The sequence below is a fragment of the Drosophila simulans genome, chromosome 3R, assembly GCF_016746395.2.
Source record: "Drosophila simulans strain w501 chromosome 3R, Prin_Dsim_3.1, whole genome shotgun sequence".
Classification (NCBI taxonomy): domain Eukaryota; kingdom Metazoa; phylum Arthropoda; class Insecta; order Diptera; family Drosophilidae; genus Drosophila; species Drosophila simulans.
Window position 1 is genome coordinate 9172522 of NC_052523.2, and position 20277 is coordinate 9192798.

The 20277-nt window shown below is 42.5% G+C and overlaps 1 protein-coding gene across 3 annotated transcripts; it reads right to left on the reverse strand.

Annotated features, from left to right (window-relative positions):
• Positions 1 to 49: 49 nt before the first annotated feature.
• On the reverse strand, positions 50 to 16323 carry LOC6727749 (mothers against decapentaplegic homolog 6). Of its 3 annotated transcripts, none has more exons than XM_016175482.3 (8): positions 15892 to 16323; positions 15057 to 15180; positions 11617 to 12902; positions 5684 to 5737; positions 5492 to 5617; positions 1770 to 1991; positions 1556 to 1706; positions 50 to 1486 (listed from the first exon to the last, which is right to left on the reverse strand). In XM_016175482.3, the coding sequence occupies exons 3-8, from the start codon at positions 12608 to 12610 to the stop codon at positions 1321 to 1323; spliced, it is 1713 nt and encodes a 570-aa protein (XP_016034330.1). In that variant the 5' UTR covers positions 12611 to 12902; positions 15057 to 15180; positions 15892 to 16323; the 3' UTR covers positions 50 to 1320. The 3 variants fall into 3 exon arrangements, with proteins under 3 accessions (XP_016034330.1, XP_016034329.1, XP_044779362.1); XM_016175481.3 differs by having other exon boundaries at positions 15865 to 16323; XM_044923427.1 differs by lacking the exon at positions 15892 to 16323 and having other exon boundaries at positions 15057 to 15844.
• Positions 16324 to 20277: the final 3954 nt, after the last annotated feature.

Here is a 20277-nt window from a genome sequence, read left to right on the forward strand (position 1 = left end):
CCCCGCTTGGCCCAAAAACAGTATTCCCTCAAGAAAAATGAACAAATCGTAAATGTTTAACGTGGATCGCATTTATTCTTAGAACGAAATACATACAAGGCTGGGATTCTAGGATGGCCTACATGCAGTTTGGTTTGGTAATGGCTTAAAATATCTAGCGCACGGATTTAAAATAGAGCACCAGTTCCTCGAATTCGCATTTGCTACAGATGGAAATGCAAACGAAGTTGGTGCTTCGTCAATGGACATAAAATGATTACAGATTTAAATGAATTTATTCAATGGTATTCAGCTGATGTAAGTATCGTGTTGCGATATATCTTTTTATACAATTGACAAATGACAGATTTTTTAATTTAAACAATGAATGAACGTAATAATGACAACGAAAACAGTCAAAATATCAACATAAAACAAATAATGTTCGAACATGACGTTTGCTTTCTAAAGCCAATTGGATCCTAATGCGCTAGAATCTAAAACCGTTTAGAATTTGTTAATGGTGTTTTTTTCGTTAACCTAGGATCTATGCAGATTCTACTGAACAGATTTGTATTTCAGTGATGTTTGGTTTCATTTGGGTGGTGTATAAATTATGGGCTTGGGTTGTTCTAAAAACGTCGCATAGAAAAGGTAGTGGCTTTTTGAATGTATTGCATCGTAACTAGACTGTTCGCCATTCTTGAAACTATTAACCCTGATGTGCCTTCTGTTAAGTATGTATGTTAGATTAAATATTTATACATATCATATAGCTACTGGCAATGGAGCTCTAGCCCCTTGCGTCGGTACGTACTACATGTGTATATATATAGAGTGAATCACAGGATTTCAATTTTTGCTAAGTATTTTTAACAATCAATTACTATGTATTTCGGCTCGACTCGCTACGACTTCTCGTCACCGCTTTCTCTCTCTTTCTTTGCTCTCTCTCTCTCTCTCTTAATGCGACTCAGATGCGTTAAAATTAATTTCGATGTGTCTACTAGCAGTAATTGAAACTTGTTTCGTAATTATGTATATTAACATTTAAAATGATTTCTTTTGCAGTCCTTTGTTGTTCCAAATTATTGGTTGTTTAGTGTTTAACTGGCGGCTCGATCTCCTGCCCGCCAGACACCGCCATCTCGTCCTCGCCGGACGATAGTCCGTCAGTGCGCACACCTGCCTGCACAGCCTGGTCAGCAGCTTCTGCGCCTTCTGCAGCAGTTGGCGCGATCGCCAGCTGCTCACCTGATCGCAGGCGCATCCCAAGCCAGGCTCAACCACGTGCTGGGATGCCGAATGAGGTCCTGCCGAACGGGCCTGCATCAGGTACTGTCACCGCAGATGGCTAAAGTGAACCTCCAGCCAGCAGGGGCAGCCCATGATGTCCTGTCTTTTGTAGTCGCGTCCCCAGCCCTTGCCAAAGCTGATCTTAATGCTGAAGTAGTCGACGGGTCCCATGGGGTGATGTCCTTGCTCTCTCATGCTCAGCAGTTCAGCCCTGCGAAAAGGAGTAAATATACATCATAAGAGGCTTTGACAACTGGGCAACTTTATTGAGGAATCTTACCTATTGGTTTCAAAGGCCTTCAGACAATACCCCGGCATCACTTTGCACACTCGGTCCAGATTTTCGGCCAGGGTGGGTGAATCGACAAAAATGGTTGTATTCCCACGGTTGTAGATCCAAACATCGCCGTTCTCCAGGCTCAATGTGACCCCTGTGAGACGGACCGGACTCCGATTAAAATATCTTTTTGCGTTAATAAAACCATTTCTCTTACCCAATCCGACCGTATGACGCGCTGTCGGCACCACCTCCGCCGAGTGGATCTGATTGCCTGCGGGTGTGAGGTCACGTAGGCACATGCTGTCCACCTCACTGGCCACAATCCCATCCGTGTAGATATTGACTGCATTCGTTTTGGCGTGAAAGAACTCCCCGACGCGGTGGGCCATCTCCCAGTAGGCGATTTGGCACCAGACCTGGCTGTTGATGTTATGATCTGAAATTTAAGGGAAACACACACGCTGTAGATGCAGGTATCTATTTGGATAATAATAATTGCAACATGAGTTTAAGAAATTGTAATTATGTACTTGCTACTGCAAAGATTAGATAGGGATGAATTTACAAGGATTGCACACAGCTTAATGCAAATTGCACCTTCTTTTTATATCTTTCACACCTAAAGTTTCTGAATGTCTAAAGTTTCGATGTCTAGTTAAGTTGCTTATGTATTTGTCAGATTGTCAACTCATTAAATCCATAAAGATGCCTGCGATAAAGTTATTCCCATTACTAACTATTATTCAAATCGCAATCTTGTAACCCGCATACAAATTGTTAGCTAAAGCGGTAATAACTCTTTCGCCGGCCAATAAAATGTGATTTAAAATTGCCATAACATTCAAGCGATATCGGGGGAGTCAGAGCTATATATCGCCATATCGTTTGAAAATACAGAATACAGCGAGTCGCGCATTCAAACAGGCACATTCACATTACGTTCACACTCACTTGTGTGCTCAGACATTTAAATGGTAATAATTTTGGCGCCAGGGCATTACGTAAACAGACCGGCGACGCGTATTCTGTATGTGTGTGGTATTCATTTGCGCATATGTATGTATATCGGCCCGCTCGGCTGTACGTGTATATACATATATGTGTATATAGTGCACAAACCCACAGAGTCTGTTTATGGGTTCATTTGTATATTCCGATTTCGAACGCGTGTCGGTCGGGCCAATAACAAAGTGAGAAACAAGTGCCGCTCTTTATTTGAAATCCTTGCTGACGAGAGTTTTCGAAAACGCGTGGGCTTTGAGTACAAATTGTTTGAAATTTATGTCCACATTAAACTAAACCATTCATAAAATTGAAAATTTATATTTAATTGAATGAATATACCTATGAATGCCACGGAATTAGTAAACAAAATGCGCTGAGTTTAAACGTTTGCAGTCGTAAAGCGAGACAATGCTAACATTGCGTATACGCCACCGTATCTGTAGTTATTTATATATGTACATACATATACATATGCCTGTTTGTTAATACCTACTTCAGATGACACCATTACCATTGTCAGCATAAACACACCCTCGTCTTGGGAATTTATCAATCAACAATGGCATAAAGAGCATTGTCAGACAACAGAGTGCAAATATCGCGCATACGCCATGGTGGCCAAATTGCCAATTGCAACAATGCCAGCGGGTCGATAGTCGATTACAGCGGCGTTGCAGTTGGCCAGAACCGATTCGAGAAATGTGCTTTGCGCATTGGGCGGCACACACAATCTACACAGAGGAAAACCGAGGAAAATCGCAGGGAAAACGAAAAGGCCGAAAGGCGCTAAAGGCCAAGCCCAGGCGGGCGGCTAGTGGCGCCAAGTAAAAATATATCGCAATTAATCCGTAGACGGCTTTTAAAATTTTGCATGGCAAAGAATGTGCCGAATGGGGTGGCAAGCGGCGGGCGGCGGGGGCGTTGGACGCTGCAAGTGGCGCCTGTCCGATGTTTACCTAATTAGGTCGACGCCGGCGATTCCGTCGCGTCTCGCCATGGCCACGAAAAATTGTTTACCCCACCAGGCAGCCGTCGCCACCTCGTTCGCTCAACTGGGAGAGCAGCAAGCAGCTCGCCAAGATTGTGGGCCAGTTGAGTTGATCCAGGCGAAAGGTGAATCGGAAAATTGGGGAATCGGCTTGGCACCCTCATTGTGCAACCTCAAATGAAATTGAATATATCTACGTTGAAATTTCAACAGGTTCTGCCTCATATATTACACCTAACGTGCCATATTTCTCGATTTATTGGCCTTGAATAAATAAATTATTTTGGCATTTCAATTGAAGATGGGAAATAGAAATATTTGAATAATTTTAATGGATCAATGCTTTTTATGAATTGTTGTCTTAATATGGTTAAAGTGAGATATTTCATTTTGTATAGTAATTTATGTATTTCTTGAAAAATTGTAATAGATTGTGATTTAAATTAAAGATAGAGCTCTAAGCTGGAGGAGGGTTCTGGTTGAAAGATCTACCTACTGCAGTTTTTCCTGTACTACACATTTGTAAATTCGTAGCGCCGCTTCATGGCTGCTGATTCCCCTGCTAATATTTATGTAAGTAGGTACATAAATGTACATACATTTGTGTTAGATGCCCGAATCCACGGGCTGCTACATCATCTTTAAATTTAGAATATTTTATCTTCAATCTGTGTGCATGTGTGGGTCGAGGCAGTGGCCTGTAAGTTTGTTGTTGGTGGCACACATGTGTTGCCTTCGGGGAAACACGGATGCCCGACTTGTGTGTGCCACCGGCGATGAAGTTGCAGTAATGCAATTACGAAATTGAATCGATTGCCCAAGAAAGCTGAAAGAAATGTCGACGATTTAACCATTCCATGATACTTATTGACATGGATGGTGCATCCAAATACCTTTGCTTTCCTAATTAACCAGCATAAAATTTAAAACACCATTCCATCATTGATTACAAAATTCTTGAGAAGGCCGTTCGAGTCTATCATTCGCAGTTCAAAGACTTTGCCAACAATGTCCATTTGACAAAACTGTGATGGGAATCAATCAAATCGGAATTTCAATCTATTTTTAACTGGCCTGTCACCCAATCGTCGTAAAGCCGCAACTTAACGGTCCATTTAAATGTAATAGTTTTCCGTCGTTTCGTCGCCAGTACAATGCCATAAAAAAGCTAAATGGACGATGGTATATACACACACACACACACTCGAATGAATGCATGCATGTGTGAGTTCTGGCCAGTTTCAGTTTCACGGTGCCGTCTCAGTCGCCGGGTAATGGTAGTGCCGTGAATGATATCATAGCCCCCATAGGACCCCTTGTACCCCCGCCGCCTCTGCACCCCCTTTCAAGCACTCTTGTAAGTTAGCATTAAAATTGTGGCGCCATCGAGAGCGCCAACTCACCTCGCTCTCCGCGCTCACTCCCTCTCTCTCGCTCAGCCCGTGTTTGTTTTTCGCTCATTATTTATTTTCATTTCGTTTTTGCTGTTTTCGCTTAAAAGTTAATATCAATATAGAAAGTGACGACCTGACGCGGCAAGCTGGCGCCACAATACAACAACAACTTGCCAGCCAGAGAGAGCGCCGCTCACACACACTACTACACGGCCCCAGCCGCAATACACCTAAATGGCAAAATAATCGCAACACTTCGCGCTCTTCCACTTTCTTACACCGAACAAAAAATCGTTACATGTTAAAGAATAATATCATTTAGAAATATATTTTATTGTTATTTGGTTAAGATCTGGTTTTAAGTCCATCTACTATTTTATAACATCATAAATAGATTGTGTTATTGAGGCAGTGTTGTGATATTTGCATGCAACCTCGAATTCATTCCCCATATGTATGAGCATGGAATTTTTTTCTGTGCACTCTCCCAATCACCTGATAAGCGGGGGAGAGCCAGAAGAGAGAGGGATTTTGGGGCACAAAACTCACCTTTTCCATCAGTGGTAACCGACTCGTAGAGAGCCGGCTTGTAGATGCTCGAAATGCTGGTGCTTTGGGCACTCCACGTGCTCAGCGCTGCCGACTTTGCATCGTTCTGCGAGTCTTCTTCGAAATCTGCAAGATTTGGTTTGGTTGATTAGTACACCCGGATCGAAAAAGTATATGGAAGAGCCGGCTTACCTGCATCTTTCAGTCTCAGCATTTTTGAGCGTTGGTACGGCGGCGTTGGGGATTCTAAAATGGATGATAAGAGAGGGGATTGTTTTAGATACATTGTGGTGTACATGTATGAATAGTATTATTAGTTTTGTAATAGATGCATGATAAACAAGTAAAATCTTCATAGTTTTAAAAATATCAAGACGTTATAACATGTTGAATACTGATACATTTTATATAACAAATTTGTATTTATTTATTACTCTCTTAAGATCGCACTAACATAACCTGCTAGAAAGAGATAACGGTAAAGAACTCTACAATGCCATTATTAATAACTCGATCAAATTTGATATGCATGAACTTGCGTTAGTTCAAAACTTCGAAATGTAATCAATTAAATTTACCAAGTTCATGAAATAACTTGGCTAACTAAACCATATGAAAATTCTTATCTCCGCCTTATCGGCCTAATGCACTTTTACCAAGTTTCATTTGGGACAGCGCCGTGGGTGATTACAAACCCTTTCGAGTTAACCAAAAGTTCGAGTTATAAATGCGCGTCTTCTAGTCGGGGCGCATATAGGATGAGATCATGGTTCGCAAAACTAATACATACTAGTGTTTGAATATTTGAGCAGCAAATCAAAGCGAAACAAAAACAGAGAGAGAGAGACAGAGCGGGGAGCAACAAAGCCAAACAAAAATAAAGGCCAGAAAAACTAAAAACCACGAAGAAAGAAAAGGCAGTCGAAACAAACCCAGGCGTAAGCGTAAGCAAGCCAAACATCAGCGCGGCGATATAAAAATAAATAATCTTTGCATATCAGCCAGCCCCACTGGGGGACATTTTATTTTTATTGGCGCAGAAATCGTTTGATGTGCGGCGATCTCCGATCGCTGGTAGATACCAGCTCCCATCTCCGATTCCAATGGCGCTGTATTTAATCTCGCTTACATTCTACATCCCACTCCGTTCCGTTTCGTTCCCATTCTTTCAATTCACTCCCAAAAAAGCAAACGGAACAGGTCGTTTTTGGTGGCTGAGATGATGGGCGCAGACAAAGGCCTCAATGAATTACCTGCCAGATTCGAACCTCTCATTCAATTAAATAAATTAACTTATTTATGAAGCGTCGCATTAACATTTTATGGGCTGCATTAATGTATTACTTAAAAAATAATAAACTGTTTGACGAGAGCGCCATGAATATAACATATTTTAATAATATCAGATAGAACTTTCATACAAATGGAACAAGTTTAACAACCTATCCTATTTTTACTCTAAAAAATCGTTATGCAACGGATCCACTTCGGGTTAAAAATGAGCTTTAAACAATTTTTTAGGCTTTTCATTTTAAGATAACAGCAAAATACAAGCCCTTAAATCGTTATTTTAAAGGGGCACGGCAATATGTAAATCAAACTAGACTAGGCTTTGCATCTAAATAGCTTTGATTAATGCATATCTATGCGATACATTTGGAGGAATTTGATATTCAGCTAACAAAAATCGCCATAAAAGAAGTGCACATTAGAGTCCAAATGTGGCAAGCAAGGTGCAACAGGTGAGTCCAGATCTCGATGGGAGTAGAAGATCTGCGGTAAGTAATGCTCTTGGTATTCTGACGGCGCATAAATCGCTTGATGCGCCTCGTCAACGGCGCCTGGCGACTCGAATCGCCTCAAATGTACCCAGATCGCGGCGATTCGCCATCGCCGCCGGTCCCCAAGCCCCAATGTACCAGTTAAACCTGATTACGAGCAGCCGCGTCATCGACGCCAACGTCGAAAATCTAACAATTCTTAAAAACAAAAACACGAGCGCCGCAGCGAAACCGAAACTGAAACCAAAGGGAGAACCAACCATTCCAGCACGCCGTCAACAAGCTGATGGATGGATCGTATGACCACCAGTCGGCGGAATAGGCAACTGAATATTTACGGCTCTGGGTTTTGGGTTCTGGGCAAAAGAGTGCCAGTGCCAGGCGATTGAGTCAGATTCCAGTAATTGAAATTTAAACCAGGCGATACCACAAAGTGGACACCGCTTTGTTTGTCGACCATGCTCCAGATTTCCATGCCTATTTAGAATGGATTTTAAAACGTATGGGGTATTTTAGTATCTAACAGCCGAACAGTTCTGATAAGAATCTTTCATATGGCATAATACATAAGTTCTAGGTAATATCTTGTAGTATACAGGGTTGACTCAACTTCAGCACACCTGACATAATGATTAAAATAAGCGTAAAACCGAACTCCATGCCATGCCAGGCATACAACGTAATTAGTCAAGTTCCCTCCATCGAAATCATTAAATAGTCCCGAAACGATTTCGACCAGCGCAAATATGCCAGCATAAATATGTATCTGTAGACGATCTCCAGAGGAACACACTAAAACCCTCAACGGCGCAGTGCAGCTTTATGGCCAAGAACCGCACCTCTCTGAATGGGATCGGATGGATGGATGGGGCAGAGGCACGCAAAATGATCCTTTTTTATAGGTGCCTCGCTGCGAGGCAGGGACGTTGGGGTCGGTGGAAAGCCAATGGAACCGCGATGTCCAAAGACCAAAGCACCGGTCGCGGGACCACTCGTCGTTACAATTCCTGGAATTGTGTTCCCCGACCGATGCGGATGGAATAACATTATCGACTTGTTTAATGTGTTCGGCGCCATCATTAAAAAACCAGTCACTGTCGGGACGTCGTCCATCCGCCGGCCAGACGACGATGACACAGCCAGCAGAAGGCAGCCAGAAATCCAGAGAGCCAGAAAGCGGCCTGTTGCCTGTTGCCGATTGCCAGTTCCCTGCTGCCCGCTGCCTTCATCCAGTTGCCAGTGCACAGGCCCGTTGCACAGGCACGCTGGTTAAGTGGCACAGGTAAGCGGCCAGGTAAGGGAGGCTGTATCTGTATCTGTATATGTATCTGGCGACCGGCACGAACAGAGTCTTCATGTTTCCCAAAAGATTGTGTTTTGTGCACAGGAATGTCGGTATAGACATGCCTTTTTGCCATCACATCTACAGTGATTATCGGTTAGGGGAAGACTCTGAAGCTGCTGGCGAAAAAGTGGTGATCTTAATCTTAGTCGCTATTAAGTTAAACATCAACAAGTAAACGTATGCAATTTCCTAATTAATTTGTTCGCAATCTTACAATCTCGCTTGGATTTCTTTTGCTGTTGACTTCCCCTAATTAAAAGTTTATTTTTTACATTTATTAAATGGCTCATAAAAAACTTTTTATTCTTATACAAATTGGGACTATTTTTTTTATGATTCAATAAACATCAAATAAAATGTACACATAGTTTTACTACATTGATAAGAATGGCCGTTCATCGATCTTAATTTTGTGCTTCCTTCTGTTATTGCCATATATATAATATTCCTCTGATGAATTCGATGGGTAAAAATTAATTATAAATAAATGGGTAAAATTATTGTAGCTTCAGCAGAAGTTCTTCATTCTGCACATGGCGCAACATTGGGATTTTGTTTGGGGTTTGAGGTTAGACCAGCTCCGCGATGGTGCCTATCATCGCCAATTGATGAAAACAACGCACACAGATGATGTATTACAGGCATGCAGTTTAGTGCTGATATAATAGTGCGATTAGATTAGCACTAGCACTAGGCGATCCATGCGGCCATACAGTTGTAAGCTCGGCCGAGTGATACGCACGTTCTAGATAACGTTCAGTGTGGCCAGTAAATCTGTTGCCCGGGCAACTGGGTTATAAATAAATGGCACTCGTCGATAGCTTTAAACCGTGATGAAAGGCTTGCACTGCGATGTAAGTGCATGGTGCATCTTTAAATCTGCATGAAAAGATGTATGTATAATGCCTACAGATGCAATTGGTATGTCTACGTATTTTTGATACGCCAACGAAGTGTGTGCATGCGCGTGCTAAAAATAAAAACAAACAAATCGGAAAGCGCACATGTATGTAATGCACATATGTACGATGTACATGCACATGCTCCGATGTTTGCCCGAATGTACATAGTGCGAATGGGATCTCTAAACGGTGCGCCAACTAGCTGGTGGCGACGGATATGCCGCGGCCCCAGCTACAGTGAAGCGTCCCAAACAAATCAAATCAAGTTTCGATGGAAAATGCATCGAAGAATAATTAAAAAATTTTAATGTCTCAATCTTAACCTACAAAAATTTGTCAGAATTTGAATATGATTTTTCGAACTGGACAAACGCCCATAAGCAGGCAACGTTTTTATTCCAAATTCAAAAGGAAGTTATTTTCGTAACCAAATTTATGGAACTGAAGTTTTTAATAAAGTTTTTCATTAACAATAGATGCTTTTCTAAAGTTAAGCAATGATTTTTAAAAAACAATTTTTTGTATGTATAGGTGGGTCTGAGAATTCTTTATTTTCCTAAAATCCTCTAGCTCGTTTGCCTTGATCGTTTGCTTTAGGGCAGCTGGACTGTATTTCGAATGATTCGAGTACGGGTAATGGGTAATGGGTAATGGGTATGGGCAATGGGTAACGGACTCCTCCGACTTTGCTTTAGCTTTTGCGTTTGCGTTGGCGACGACGCTTGATTATTTCCTGGCGCCAGTTTCTAAATTTACGCAAATTATTTTGAAAAGAATTTAGTCGCCGTCATGTTGGGCCGACCGTTTGCGTGGCGCTTTCACGCACATTCTGCGCCGCTCTCTCCGCTCCCCCACGTGTATACGTGTGTGTGTGTTTTGGTGCTCGAGTGTGGTGTGTGGGCCGTGATAAAGCGGAATAAATGAGCCGGAGAGCGGTGGATCCGGTGTGTGTGTCAGTGCGCAGCGGTGTCTATGTTTGCGTCTGGGCAAAAGTCAAGGCGGCGGCGCACAGTGAGCCAACACAGAAAGAAATAATAATGCAGTGCTAGCTGGTTTTAGCCTTTTATGGTTCAACCATGTTGCAGGCTGCATCCTGCTTCTCAAATTAACAGCGCATGTTCAAAATTGGTCTTTTGAGACTGAAAACCTAGCAAATGCATTGGACAGCGATGTTAATTGTGGTTTTGTTACGTTAATGTACGTGCAAAAATGTAGAAATCGCACTCATCACACGACAGCTGATATGTAAAAGCAAATATAGGTATTTCTCCGCAATCTGATCATTTTCTTACACTTTCTTTTCTGTGCAGAAACTTGAAATTCAGTTTAATGCATACGGATACAGATACAGATGCACCTTGTATCTGGCTCTTTTGGATGCGCTCTGGCTCTCCAGACCGAAGAACACTCACTCATAAGTACGAATACCCACACAACTGCAGAGTGCAGCCCATGCTTGATGGCGAAAAATAAAAAACAAATTTGGCGAGCAGAGCGGCATGTTCGTATGGATTTCGCATGCCGCAGCGAAAGTTCGCATGTGTGAGTGCCATTGCCTGTCTGTGTGCCCTGGCGCCACCGAATACATGCTCACCACACAACCAGTGCATTGGTGTGTGTGTCTGTGTGCCTTCACATACAGTGGCGGGCACGAGTATTGGCACAGCTGGCGCTTAGATTGCTATTTGCTTTGCCTACCGCCATAAAGATTCGGATAAGGTGCGAATTTATTGGGGGGAACCAATTGCAAATGAATTTTCGATCGATCTACATAAGTCCAGTGTAAACGCGATTTCCCCCCTTTTGCGGTTTAGATACCGAAATTGGTAAATTTTAAGTTTCCGATACTTTTATCTATGTAACGAAGTTCATAAGTAAAAGCATTGTTTAGCGTTCAGGATGCGCAAATTTTAACCTATTGGATTCCAAATTATACATTGGGAATCGATTAAAGTTATGAAACTGCTTCTTAAAATAATTTAAAACGTCCCATTGTATTAATTATTTAATCTATGTTCAAACATGTTCATGGATCTTGTCTAGAGCTTGAATACTTTATGGAAGTAGATCCCTGTGGCTGGAGTACAGTGGTCCTACCTGTTTCGGGCTGGTGCAGGATGCGAAACCAATGCAGCGGATTGCAGCACATGTAGATGCAGTCGCGGGCGGCGGGACAAGTGGGCAGTCGCTTCAGTTCCTTGGCGTTCCACAATTCCTTCCAGAAAAACAGACGGCTGGCGGTCACGTGCGGCTCCCAAACCGTTTGCGTTTTGCACGGTATCAGGATGCACTGCAGGTAGGTGGGTGCGGTGGTGGTGGTGGGTTCCACGACATTGCGCTGCGTCTTGGTCGGCGGATCCACGCGACTCTGGACTGCGAGAATAAGTTCGATTCTCTGCTTGCGCTTGAGTTGCTTTATTAGCGCTTCGAAGTCCTCGCGAAATCGTTTGCCATTCTGGACTTGCGTTTGAGGGGGATAAGCGGTGGCTCTGGCCGTGCTGACTGGAATCGTGAGTGTGGATCCGTTGGTGGACTCCGTCGCGCCGCCGCAGCATTTCCGAAACATGGTCGTAAAGGTGGTGGCACTTATCATCCGGCGGTCCACCGGCTGAACCTGTCCCTGATCCGGACTCCGATCCTGATCCAGATCGCTTCCGTCGATCAACATATCGTCGCAGGAGCTTGCGCAGCTGCAACCAGGAACGGTACAGCAGCGGTCGCATGCTGACGGAGGCGGCGGCAACACATCCATGTGATTTGGCAGACGGCGGTACGGATGGCTGTTGTTGTTGTTGTGGCTTTGCCCCTGACTCAGACTCAAACTCTGGCCACAGGAGCTGGAGTTTGAGCTGGAGCAGTCCATCCCGCAGGCTATCGAACTGTAAGGCGGCAGCGGTGTCTGTCGCATTGCCAAGGAGTCCTCTTCGTTGCAGGAATAACCAAAGCTTGGCGTACACTGATGAGGGCGGGGTCGATGTGGAGGGGGAGGCGGCCGTGGTGGCTGAGCGGGCGGTGCTGCTGACACCCCATTGCTCCGATAGTTGCTGGACGCATAACGCCATAACACCTTCTTTTCTCTTGGGAATATCATGGAGGGACATACAGTTTTGCGGTAACATCGATCCTATTGTATGCGCATTATTTGTAGTTGACTAACTTGGTTCGCGGACTCGACGGTGCCGGCTAGTCACGGTAGTTCACTTTGTATTCTTCTTGGCTACTCCGGTTGCACGGGTGGGTGTCTGGGAACTTGGACTTATTTCGGGGCGGGCGAGGGATTCAGGGGAGTTGGGAACTTGTTAAACTGTTTTATACGTCTCGTATCACTCGTTGATATGTATGCTTTCGACGGGCTTGATATGTACTGTCCAGTGGTGTGCACTCTGCAATAAAAGAGGAGTACGTTGATTAGTCACTGGCCTAATTGGTCTTCCGAGCATCGTTAAATGCACTCGTGCTTAAGTAAAGCGGGGGTGGAGTTTAGAGAGGGGTTTGCCTGCACCTGATCCTCAAAACCTATTTAAACTGATCCCTAAATCTATATTATTTAGATTCCAAAACATACATAGTTAAGCCGATCGGCTTGTTAATTCAATGTTTATATTGCTACTCTTTCTTTTCTTTGAATATATGATTTGGTCTTTCAAACCAAAATCATAAATCTGAATTGTATTTAATTAAGCCCTGTATTAACCCTTGAAATGTTTAAGGGAACACATATGCAGGTGCATACACAAATACACATAAAATCAATAATGAGTGTAGTGTTTTTTGAATGTGCCACATTTCCTATTAAAAGGCAAACATTTCCCGTTTTCGATTTCCAGACTACGCCCCTGGTGGCAGGCAAGGAATCTGGTGGTGGATCGCTTGAGTGAGTAATGTCCCCTCCCCGCCCTCTTTCACCGACGGAGAGCCGACGCCAGTGCATATGCAAAGATCTGTGCGGCAGCATCAGCTGTCGGCGGGAAAGAGACGGACGATGGTGGGGGAACGATGGGTAAGGGGGAACGAACGGGGAGCGCCGCAAATTAACAGCCCAAATACGCTTGTGTTTGTGTATGTGTGTGGCCCATGCGAGCATTTCCATTTTGTTGCTGGCATTTCTTGCGCTCCTTATCGACGACAAAAGTGGCGCCGCCGGCATGACGGCAACAACAGCACAGCAGCGACGAACAGCAACAAAATTACGAGTCAGCCCCACAAGCACGCTCACCAACACCAACACACCACACCACACACTCGGGCTCTCTCGCTCACTCACACATACGGAATGCTTGCGTGCAGAGTAAAAAAAAGGCAGGGCGGCGGGCGTGCGAGCGAGAGGGAAGTGCCTGGCGCCACTGACGTAATAAAAGAAATAATAGTAACGATGTCGGCGGCAGAGGCGTCGTCGGAATGGCGCCACACCAACACACGCTCACCTCAGACAGACACACGGACAGGGACGAGCGACGCGACGGTCGGTTTGTCAGCCGGTTTGACAAGTTGAAGAATCAACAATTTAAGGTTGAGGTGAGTAGCCACCAGAGAGTGTGAGTGTGGTGGGAATTAGAATCGAAGGCGCTCTCGAAACTCTTCTGAAAAGTCATCAAGTCGAGAACTTAGAGTTCTTAAAGTCTATCTTTGAGTCAGAAATTCTCAGCCCAAGAATGCATCTGGGTTTTTAAATCGGAAACAAAAAAAAGGTGTGTTTCAAACAGTAGCATTATCTTATGAGACTCAATTCATTCATTTTGTCAAGAACAGTAACATAATTTGGAATCAATTTATAAGATCCTTCATTCCTTCCACAAAAAACAACTGCACGATTAATTTTTTTCAATAATCAAAAGCGGCAGAAAGAAATTATTTACATACATACATCTAAAATTATGCATGATATGCGATATATACAAATATGTACACATAGTTTTCTACTTCAAAATGTCATAGTGTTAGCCTGAATAAAACCCCTTCCCCATTGAATACTATGAAAGATATGTAATCCAGCGATCAATAAAGAGAGATCTTTAAGTTCATAAAATTCAGTATTTAGAGCAAGTCCAATAAGCAAAAAAAATTGCACATCAACACTTCAAAAGCCATATATCGCACATTTAACAATCAATTGGAAACAGTCTATACTCAAGAATTTTTATTCAAACCCGCTGAGTGATTATTTTTCCCAAATTCACGTTTACAAATTTATGTGTACATACGTAGTTATGGACTCTGATAATGAAAGCATGACTAATTGCAAGTCCAATTGGAAACTATGGCGATTTGGCATAATAAATAAAATATTATTTACGAGGGATCGTTGAAAGTTTTAAAAAGGTCTTGTACAAACTGAAGATAAACATAAATCGGTTTAAGAATTGTTGCGTTACCAAATCAGCTTCGAACCGCATCAGAAAATATTGAATATCAAAACTTAAATAACGCTAATGAGTGATTAGCATTTGTTTGTTGACTTAGCTATTTTGCATAATCACGAGTGCACCTCTTCAAGTCGGCTTGATTTTGATTTCAAAGGAGTGGAAATAGGTACTTACTGTTTTAAATTTGTTTTTTAGGCCGTTTCCGTTTTATCCTTTCCTTATGTAGTATTAATTTTTGATATGTGTAGGTGTATTTGATATGTTTAAAGGTTCACTTGATAATTTGTATTTACATTGACTGCAGAAGAAACAAACTATTAGCAACGAATTCGAATTTGTTTAACACGTGCCGACGGGTTTTTGTTATGGGATTGGTAATCGCAGTCGATTTTTTCTTTTCTTTTTTTTGCTGCTGGTCAGTCACTTTTTCCTATGCATGTTTATGTACGCTTGTGTGGATTTAATAAGGTGCGAGTAATGTGTTGATTTCGGTTGAATATTATGTTGAAGTAGCCGAATGCCGGAAAACAATAACAATTTTAACGTGGTGGAAAAGGTGTTTTTTTGTTGGCTTGCGATTTGCGCTCTGCTTTGATTCTGCCGGCGTCGCTACCACCGCTATATATGTATACGTATGTTTGTTTGTATGGGCCAGTGCAGGTACAATGTGTGTACGTGGCTGACGAACAATTGCATTTCTTTTCTTGCTGTTATTTGCTCAGTTAAGGCTTGAACACACTTATTATTTGGACCGCATTTTTCCCCCGATGCTCATTGATTTTTAATTTGCGCAAACATTCGCACACGAACACACACACAAAACACACGCACGCAAACGAGATCGAAGATCCGTTATCCGGGCGGAGAATTCTCGCTCTTTCTTTGCACACACAAGCACAAACAAATGCATAGAATTCATAACAGCAAGCAGCAAAAATAAAAGATTTTCGCCTGACGATTTCCAATCCCCTTCGATTCGCACTTCAATTGATTTGCCTGCTGCACTCACACTTTTTCTATGTATTTCCTTCTTCACATTTCAGTTCTAGAGCGCACAACAACTTCACTGCACTTGTTTGTTGTTTACGACGCCCGCGTTTACAACAACAAAAACAAAACCCGTAAATGTTGCGAAAAAAAGAGTCGGGAAAAGGCGAAAAAGTCCGATATTCAGGAACTGCGTTTCGTTGTCATTCAATTAACCCAAAAATCATTTAGCAGTCCCGAACACAAATAACGTTATTTCGGAAAATTTCTTGTGGCAATACGTCAAGTATCCATCTTTTTGTTGATATCTTTCGGATTTGGATTTCTCGAACGGAAAAAGAACACACAAGCGACGCGGTTGAAAATTGTTGGGGCAATGAGCGAAGCGCTAACGAAACACTGTGCGGATTGATAGTCTTTGGAGCTGTGGGGAATAAACGTGGACGTTGAGTTTACCAACAGCGCCTGAGAGAGCAGAGCGACTGTTTAGTTGCGAGAGGGAGGTTTAGAGAGAGAGAAAAATTAAGTGACCAAGATATAGGAAAATTAGAATCATACATAAAGTTTCCGTTGTAACAATGTATAAGAACTTCAATTTTATTATTAGTTTGAAAAGATTTGTTAAAATATCTTCAGATTTTTCACATTTTCATTCCTATTGCGAGTGCTGAACCTAAGAATCGAAGACATCTGAGAGTGGAGAGCATCCGTTGGATGGCTACTATGGCGTGGTGAGTTTCGTTTCGCTTCCGCGGACAGATACAACCTGCGCACGCACACCCACACTTCGCTTCATGCTGGCAGTGCCGTTGGAAATAGTGTTGGCTAACGCGGTAATTTCAAAAATTGATAAGTTTTCTAAAAAAAAATAATGTGGGAAATATTGAGCTGTCGTAAGACTATAATATAGGAGAAATCTATAACTTATTTTTATAATTGAAACGCTGTGTTTCAGTATGAGCATTTTATAAAAAGAGTTTAAATTAAAAAAGTTAAGTACCTTAAGTTTTTATTCAAGATGGCTAAAAAGGTAACTGCTTAAAAGGCGTACAAAGTTTAATTAGCTGGACTCAAATTAAAAACTCTCAGTACGTATTAGCCCCTGTTAAATACGTTTGTTGAAGTTGCCAAAAAAACGTAACTCCCTCGATGCTATCGAGAGCGGAGAACCTGAGGAAGCAACATCGACATTTAGCGCGGTCTTGGTTGCCGCAAAATGTGATGAATGGTTGTGATCAAGGGCATATCAGTTGCATTGCCTTGCCCATGTCTGCCAAACACACGGACGCACACACGCCCATACAAAGTGGCGCCCCTGCAGCGGCCCTACACACACAGACACACATTTAAAGCGCGCAGCGAGGATCGCATACCGCACTGAGAGAAAAGTCGATGGAATTATTTATGCTAAAAATTGTATCATACGTTATTACTAAAACTAGATCTCCTACCAAAAAAACATATAAATAAGTTTTCCTTTAGTTCATCTATGACTTACAATGCAGTGGCAAAGTCGAAGTTAGTTATTGTAGTAATTTAAAACCGGTATTACTTCAAAGTGTAAGGACCACAAGATCACGACCAAGTTTCTCGCAGTGCCAAGCAGACGCTCCAGCAGGAACCCTGGTTCGTCAGTTCCAGCAGAAATACATAATTGTCTCTCGTTTGGACGACTCGAAAACACAAAAGCAAATAGGCTCCCGTCATTACGATAATAACAGGTCGGGAACAGGGAACACAGGCCACTTGTGGAGCGAAACCGGCAACCGGCGATGTTGGCAGGAGGAATTTGATCGCGTCGTGAGCGTTAAATAAGCGAGAGTCGGGCCCCTGACTTGCCCCGCCGTGGAGGGGCATGGGTATTACCTCCGGAAAGGACGGCGGCAGGAGTTTGAATACATTATTTTCTTATGAGGCCAGAGACATTCCGCAAATGCTAAACAAATAATACGACAGCAAAGAGTAGCGTCCCATAAAGCATCTTATTTAAAGGGCCTCAATTATTCAGCAGTGTCTTTGTTATGGTTAACCCTTTTCTTAGAATATAAAAAATGCAACATTCTACACTTTACTAAGCCAATTGCTCTTAAGCATAAAATTGGGAAAAGTTTATATCGAATTTAGGGATTTGCGATCATGATTAACCGTGCCATCGAAAAGTTTGGTAGAAAATAATAAAATAAAAACTAAATGCTACCTTTATATTTTCACTATTTTAAAACCACATCGGAGATATCACATTGTGGCTAGTTTTACACGTGTCTATCGCAAGAGTCAAACTTATTAAAAGTTACGTCATTTAACTATAAACAAATGCACAACGTGGATAAGCACAAATATGTGTATGCTTTTTGTGTGTGGGAAGAGGTATGGTATATGGTTTGGGTGATATAGTAGATGGTCATCTATGAAATCTTAGCCCGGCTCGGCTGTTTACGAGTTTTGTTGTTTGGAAAGTATCGGGTTACCGATTCGACTCTTTTAAATGCCGACAGAACTTGTGGAATTTGGACCATTCAGAAAGGTTTTCTAATTTGCTATCTGAAGAATTCTCGGAAGTTTGTTGGCTACTCACGACCAAATTTTTGAAAAACAAAGCTTGATTCGTAAAAAGGTAAAAACCTTCGCAACTTATTCTTGAAAAGTTCCCACATTCGTGTCAGAATAAGCTAATAAGTTGGTTAAGTACTTGATCTGCCGACTTGCTGCAATGTCTGAATGATTGTTCAGTTGACAGGGGTCCACTTGGGTGGCCACTCATCCTTGAAAACTCTTCACTCGCATTCTCCGCGAATCTGCTGCAATCCACTATCAGCAGCCGACTTCCTCTGTCCTCTGAAAACTCAAAGCTGAAGTAATTCTTCGCAGATCTGAAAACCAGTTTAGCCATCGTTCATCATCTTCTTATCCTGTGCAATTCCTTGGCATTTGTTTGCCCCTTAACGAGCTCCAGCCTTTTTTATCCATTGATATTCCCATTGCTGTCCCTCTTGCCCACGGTTTTGAGTTTCATAAGCTAATTTTCGAGAGTTCATTCAAAAGAGATAAATCTGAGTAGCGTGTGTGTCCCTTCAAGTCGGAAGAATTTGTCTGGCCTTTGAGCTCTTGAAAGCCATATCGACTTACCTGTTAATTCTGATCAGCGTTCTTTGTTTTTGGCAAAGAGATAACTAACTCACATAATTATCGCATTTTGAATATCTATGCAACGAAACTATAGTCATATATTTTTATAACAGGCTAGTTTTTGTTAAGAACTACGTTTTAAATATGTTTTTAATACACTGTTAAAAAATTGCTTAACCAAAATTAGAAAACATGCACATAATGCATAAAGTTATTATTTCACAACTTGTTGATGATTAATACCAGGTTAAAACGCGTCTTACCTCCTGGATTTTGTGTCATTTCCAATTATTTGTAACTGCGTGTAAATGTTTCTTTTGAAATTTTGATTTGGATAGCGCGCTTTTTTATTCGACTGTCACGATTTGGTGGACGCGTCCTGTGGCGCATTTCTAAGCCAACTAAGCGCCGGCCGTAGCAGGACTCGTCCTTTTATAGGCGATGCTAGTGGGCTCCGCCGGTTTGGTGCGCACTGGGAATCCTGCGACTGCGACCACTGCGCAGTGCTACGGATATGGATGCGGACACCACGGCGGCGTCGGCACGGAAGAATCATTGGACAAGGCGCCGTCGCCGCCGCCGTCTGAAACCGAATCGAGCTTGCTAGCCAGTCCACCTCCTTGGACGCCGACGCCACTCGTCCTTCGTCCTTCATCCTTCTGACTCATTGCCAGTCCCCGCCAGCCATTCATGCACCAAACTGGCACTGGCACTTGTATGCAGATGTATGTCGCTGTGGACATTCGAGTTTATTGTCTTTCCATCCACTTTTTTTTGCGGCGTGCACATTAGATGTTTTGGTTTTTGTTTGTTTTGATTTTTGGCCACCGGACGAAGCGGCAACTTGAGAAGGACTTTTTATTATTAATTCGCTAATGTTCGTTGGACGCATAATTTACTTGGCAAGTAATTTTATGTTTGCAATATTTGTATAAAACAGTTTGTTCCTTTATTGCATGATTTATTTGTTCGATAGAATATGAAAACTTAAATAAGCAAATTTATATGTTTGTATATGGAAAGTTCTGAATTAATAAGTTATTAAGTGGCTGTCAGTTCAAACGCATCTGGATTAATAACTGTACGCACTATTAAGAAACCCTATTAAATGGCAAGATGTCTAGGGACTGCAAAAAGCACGACGTAGTAAGTACATAAATTTTTAGTTGGCGTCACTAGGCGTCTGGTCTAGTCGCACTGGGGTCTAAGCTGAAACCTATCTGCGCGCCATTTCGTTTTTCAAATGTTGGCTGCCGGCGACGGCGACGATGGCGACTGGCGG

Bases quoted from the DNA above. Each gene is read 5' to 3' on its own strand.
- LOC6727749 (XM_016175482.3), bottom strand. From the start codon at position 12,610: ATGATATTCCCAAGAGAAAAGAAGGTGTTATGGCGTTATGCGTCCAGC. The intron at 1,992-5,491 runs GTGAGTTTTGTG...CTTAAATTTCAG, and splicing joins GGTTACCACTGATGGAAAAG to ATCATAACATCAACAGCCAG. The intron at 1,707-1,769 runs GTAAGAGAAATG...TCCGTCTCACAG, and splicing joins GCGTCATACGGTCGGATTGG to GGGTCACATTGAGCCTGGAG.